The sequence below is a fragment of the Carex rostrata genome, chromosome 10 (genome assembly GCF_964058835.1).
Source record: "Carex rostrata chromosome 10, lpCarRost1.2, whole genome shotgun sequence".
Taxonomy (NCBI): Eukaryota; Viridiplantae; Streptophyta; class Magnoliopsida; order Poales; family Cyperaceae; genus Carex; species Carex rostrata.
In genome coordinates, this window is record NC_135927.1 from 8,467,297 (window position 1) to 8,473,296 (window position 6,000).

The 6,000-nt window shown below is 33.4% G+C and overlaps 1 protein-coding gene across 1 annotated transcript; it reads left to right on the forward strand.

Moving 5' to 3' along the window:
- Positions 1 to 25: 25 nt before the first annotated feature.
- Positions 26 to 5,400, forward strand: LOC144560249 (TPR repeat-containing thioredoxin TTL1-like). Its single transcript, XM_078309412.1, has 11 exons — positions 26 to 124; positions 243 to 382; positions 534 to 537; positions 724 to 800; positions 2,466 to 2,711; positions 3,128 to 3,425; positions 3,620 to 3,795; positions 4,081 to 4,414; positions 4,708 to 4,846; positions 4,999 to 5,105; positions 5,248 to 5,400. The coding sequence occupies exons 1-11, from the start codon at positions 26 to 28 to the stop codon at positions 5,398 to 5,400; spliced, it is 1,773 nt and encodes a 590-aa protein (XP_078165538.1).
- The last annotated feature ends 600 nt before the right edge of the window (positions 5,401 to 6,000 follow it).

Sequence of the window (6,000 nt, forward strand, 5' to 3'; positions counted from 1 at the left end):
TGGATGTGTGTTCGGATTTGAATGCATGAAGGCAGATGTGGTGTTGAGTACTTGCGTGGATTTGCGGGATGGAACTCCAACCAGGCGCTTCGGGCCCGTCCTGTTAAGTCTTTCCCAAGGTAAGGTAACGTGTGCTTCTAGGATTAACAGTTTCATGTAATAACCCCGGGCCATTATTATCATTTTTGCAAAATTCCCGCAATCCTGACCTTATACTATTTGGATTTTTTTACTAAAATTAGGATTCACTGGTACAGCCTTCTCTAGTGGTAGATTATTTTGTCAGCAATGGTTCAAGTAAGCCACATCCCTGCGGCCTGAGTCCTCATGTGAGTCTGTCAGAGTACAAGGCCGACATGCGAGAAATCAGGCTTTGCACCAGGTTACTTCTGACTTGATTTTTTTTTCTGTAACCTGTCATTGGTTGTAGTATCTTGGTTATTGTACCAGCTAGGGGCTGGTATTGGAATTAGTTGGACACTTGGAATACAAATGTGCTGGTTATTATTTCAATAATGGTTTGTGGTTTGCAGAGCTGTAACTCAAATTGACACTAACCGAATTTTCCAAAATTAAAAATTGCCCAATGTAAAATTTGATTAAATTCCAGATTAATTGCACATTGAAATTACAAACCTTATTTGGGATTAAACTAATGTGTTTTTAGTGCTCTTGTTTTCTGATACATAAGCAAACTAATACAGCCAGTTTCTTAACATGCAGGTTTTATCTGTGACGACACGTGTAATTTTCCTTTGCTTCCCTCCAGTTAGTGAGAAAATGCTTGTCAAATCAGCAAGGTGATTTATCAAACTAACCTATTATGCATTCACCCTTTCAGTTTATTTTTTAGATCACGACATATGTTCATGCAAAACTATTTAACTTTCACAATCATCTTTTAATTCTATAAATTTTATTATCAGTAATTATTTCACTGTACAGAACTCTCACTAAAAATTATACAAATAATGCAATTTTTTTTTAACGAAAAATAATATTAAAAAAAATTGATACAAAATAATGCATAATTTCTATTAAAAAAAAGATGTATAAATTCATCAAAAATCCGTACTAGATTGAACATCTTTTTTAATGAATAATGTATAATTAAAAAAACACAGATAAAAATCATTTAGATTGAAACCGTAGTGGAAATTATACTGTTTAGTAGTATATATAATATATAGAATCAACTTAATGACATCAAAATCATTGTAGTGTAGTGGTAAGACCTTAGTCTTATATACAACATGCTCGGGTTCAAGCTCCAGTGGCTACCAAAAATATTTTTCGGACGGTTGTAATTCATTTGGATCAGAAAAATGTCCAACCCAGTTGTATAAGATCCGAAAAATAAATTTCTACTAGTAAAGATGAATTGTTTTGCATCTCCATTTTTCACTGTACAAGATCACTGTTTGGCAATGCTTTTCCGAAAGATACATTTAAAAAGTCTTCAAAACAGTGAACATAATTAGATACGTTTTTAAAATAAAATTCGTATTTAGATTTATCAAATTTACCCAAAAAAAAATTTGTAAATCAAATATGGAAAATTTCTATACAAAAAAAAAAAATTGCATCCAAATTTTAAATTTTAAATTAGGCGTTTTTCTGAAATATGAAATTAATTTTCAGAAAAATACATATTATGTATTAAAACCAGAATACATGCTATAAAAGCTTTGATACCAATATGTTGGATTTATTAATTGGTACGCCCATTATGGGAAATCTGAATCTGAAACTTGACCTGTTATGAAAAGGTGCTGACCCGTTATGAAGAGGTGTATTGGTTTTTATATAAACCCAATCCCTCACTCTCTCTGTTTCTTTAACAGAGATCACAGCCACTAATTCGAAATACAAGAAAACCACAAAGAACCACAAAGAAACAGAGATCAGCAATTTTCAAAGTGGCTTAATAAATAGTAAACAAATTCAGAAAAATGTAAAATGTGGTCTCCAAGCATATATTAATATGGAGAACAAGATGAACGGTTCAGATTGACTTTTTGGATTTTGAAATTTCAAATTTGGACCGTATGCATATCGGCCCATATGCTACCAAATGCATATTAGTCTCTATATATATATATATATATATATATATATATATATATTATTGATCTTCTGTGTCAAATTCGAAGGAGAATATATGTGACAACAAAGAATTGGCCGTTATTAACGACATATCAGTGGGACAATCACGTCAGTTAGAAAGCATGTGAGAAGAAGTTAGTTATTAATTAGATATTCTGTTACACTAAATTGAAGTCCAAACTAACTTCTTCTTACGAAGCTGCATTAATTAAACAAAGATAAGCAAGAAGCCAAGAACCTGGATTAAACTATTTATGACTCTTCTACTACTGCTCTCCTCCTCCTGATATCCATAACATAAGAAAAATTACCAATCCATCATATTTCCTCTCTTCAATCATGTCTGCCCTGATTCATAGGGGTTCATCAAGCACCAGGAATGCAAACACAATCATCAGGCGATCATACAAAGATGCATTTCTGGGCATTGACCCTGTGGTGCGCAACATTCAGACAAGTACAATTTCTAGTATTAGTCAGGTTGATACTCTCTTTAATGAGGGACATATTGAGGAGGCTCTGAAAGGGTATGAGGAAATTCTTCTTCTCAATCCTGATAATCGTGATGTCCACAACAAGATGTCTCGTTGCGATCTAATGCTAAGGTTAGTGGTACAATCTAAATTGCTATCTTTTTGTGGTATTCCTTTTCTCATTTTTCTGTGCTCTTCTTGAAGACTTGAGCTTAGTACAGTGAGCCAGTACAGTGAGGTTTAACAGAATTTAGGTATTGGTTTTTTTTTTTCTTTTTTTCTTTTTGATGTCACAAGATTTCATCTTTGCGATAACTCGTTAGATTGTTACAGATTCAAATTCTTATAAAAGAACTCGCAGTCAAATTGAATTAGTGTTATCATTATGTAACTTTAGACATGTAAGGATTTGATCTTTATATAAGTTAGTAACATTTCGTTTTAAGGATAGGAAGTTGAAAACTGTTTTCCCTACGTGCATCAGAAGTTGTCTTGCCCCTCAATATAAATTACATTAATTTTCTGCATTGATGTCCTTTTAATTCCAGCCTTAGAGAACTCCAAAACCAGGACGCATTACCCAATAACATAAAGAGACTGGAGGACCGACTGGAGAAGAAGCTATCTGAAAACACAAAAGAACTGGAAGTCCACCTTGATAATTCTACTCATCAGGAGGAAGTTGACAGCTTCATTGCATCTGGAACGATAACTCGATATGTAATTAACCCCTTTATTTTCTCTCTCTCTCTCTCTGTTTTTTTTCTATACGACAATGTCAATGTGGATGCACTGGAGTCTGTTACCAGTGGTACATACTCAGTCGGCATATCCTGGTACATTCAGGTGCAGGAAGCATAGATAGCAACGTGTACCCATTTTTGCTGAATGCAAGGATTTTTTCCTCTGAGCTGTTAGTTCTAAAAATAAAAATGATATAGAAGATGTATCACATTATCCTATCTTTCAAAAATAATAACAACAAATTTTACATAGTTTTATTGATTAAATTTTTTTGCAAAAATATCTGTATTTTCCAGAGCCTCGCAATGAAGGCTGACCGTCTTCTCAGTCTTAATAGACTTGACCAAGCCGAGGAAACAATCTCGAAAGCTCACAAGTTGGCACCAAAACTGGAACCCCCATTTTCCCTTGGCATGCTATGGGAGTCGTACATATGCATTATTCATGGAAAGATTGAGATGGCATTAGGAAGGTACGATCCAAACTTTGTCTCTAACTTGTCCTCTGTAACCACTTCTTTAGGCATGCACCGGTTATTTTTTTTTTTTTTTTTACTAATACACGGTGCCAGTATGTATTAGATGATTCGATACTGAATCAAACAATATTTTGGTCATTACAAATAGCAAGTGACTATTGAACTCACACAGGGCTTCAAATTTATTGTCTGCTAATATAATACAAAAAAAGTTCTCTCCTATATTAGCTGCTAATACTCCAATGTGGATGAAGTTTTAACACGGCATTTACTTGTCAGGTTTGAGAATGCAGTTAAAGGGGCACGGCAGGCCCACATATTAGACCCATTAAATGACAATGTTACGACCATATTGGAGCGTGTTCACATGGCAAAATTAGCTCGAGATGAAGGAGATAAATTGTTCCACTTACGAAAATACATGGAAGCGTATGAAAAATACTTGATTGGGTTGAAGTATGCTTGGCCAAATGTTGCATTGCTCAATAAACTGGCAGCATGTCAGATGAGATTGAACCAATGGAAAAGGGTCATCAAATTTAGCAATCTTGTCAAGAAATTCTATCAAGATGACTCTCTAGATGACAACCTATTTTCCAGTCCATTTTTTGAGGTAAGTATTCTCTTTCCCGAAAGAATCACTCATCTTACTTAATTTGGAATAGAATGATAAGGTTCAGTACAGAACTTGAGAAAAGTTTGGGTCCGTTCGATGCCCATCAGGTCCAAAACACACTATCTTTACTCATGATGCAGATTTTAATAAAAATTAAAAGGAACATTTTTTCAAACTTAAAAAAAATTCCGATTGCGGGCTTAGTTAAAGATTGATCGTTGACATGCCCAATTTTTTTATACTTTTGTCGGATTGATTTTATTAGTGTTATACTTCATTGAAAAAATTAGCTAGGGAAATCGGATGAAATTGTGAAGGAAAATGAGGAAAAAGCTTTGGTCGGTGAGGACATTTCAGACAGTAAACTTAAAAGAGGGGTTGAGAAGGTCAGCAGCGTAGAAGAGTATAATGTTGCAATTTCTTCACCTGGTGAGCACTCGATCTATATATCATTTATTACTAATGGTATCATCTTTACCACATGTTGCAATTAAATATGTTGATTAACTATTGTAGTCATTGACAGCATGGGTTTTAAATATGAGTGCTGCTTATAATATGATGCAAATGTCGTTATGCAGGGCATATAATCGTCTTTTTTAACGATCCATCCAATGCTGAATGTGCCGAGTTCACATCATGTGTCGAATCGTTGTGCATGTCATTTCCGCTAGTTAAATTCTTTGAGGTACTAATCTCACTGGGATCATAAATCCTTATAAAATACTTATACCAGTACTGAACAAATAAATTAGTAAGGTGATGTGCATTAGAACAAATTAAATATAAATTCCTTTATTGTACTCATTATTTCCTTTCTTGGGTCGCAGGTGGATATAAACCGGTGGTCCCAAATAGCAAAATCTGAGAATGTTCACGTTGTACCGGCATTCAAAATCTACAGCTGTAAGAAGTATGCGAAGATAATGATTAACCCTGAACAAATATACCTTAAATTCTGGATTCAAATTTGTACTGTCTAGGGTTCAAACCACAGTCCTAGGAATGTTGTCTCTTTCTTTGATACTAGGATTTTTATTAGGATATGTTTTTCTTTCTTGTAAATTGTCGTGTTATAAGTAGGCTAAGACTAAAGTAATTGCCTTTTACAAACATTCATATTCTTTAACTTCAAACTTTGGAATTGTAACTACTTGTATGGTTGTATGTGCTATATTCTTAGCTTGTATTGGTGCTCCAGTTTTAAAAAAAAAGCGTGCATATTCTTTAGATAGAAAAAATTGTTGTTGGAAACCGCAATGTTAGACTCAAACATTTATATTAATGGGAGAATATTTGGTCTGAATATTTTTTTATATAAAGAATATTATTTATTTATAATTTCTATTAATAAAAAATTCTACAAGATTTCCAAATCTACAGAAAATTCATGCATGCAATCATGGCATAATAGATGTATAAAAGCAACATTTTCTTGTGATTGTCACGCAGAAATTTCGAAAACAGATATATTGGATATGCATTCTATCTTAGATGGTTGCAATATTTTACAGTATTTAATTAATTAAGCACTTAAAAATAATTACAGAATTTTATAATTCAAAAATTTATATATAAAATCA

Bases quoted from the DNA above. Each gene is read 5' to 3' on its own strand.
- LOC144560249 (XM_078309412.1), top strand. From the start codon at position 26: ATGAAGGCAGATGTGGTGTTGAGTACTTGCGTGGATTTGCGGGATGGA. The intron at 801-2,465 runs GTGATTTATCAA...CCTGATTCATAG, and splicing joins ATGCTTGTCAAATCAGCAAG to GGGTTCATCAAGCACCAGGA. The intron at 2,712-3,127 runs GTTAGTGGTACA...TTTTAATTCCAG, and splicing joins CGTTGCGATCTAATGCTAAG to CCTTAGAGAACTCCAAAACC.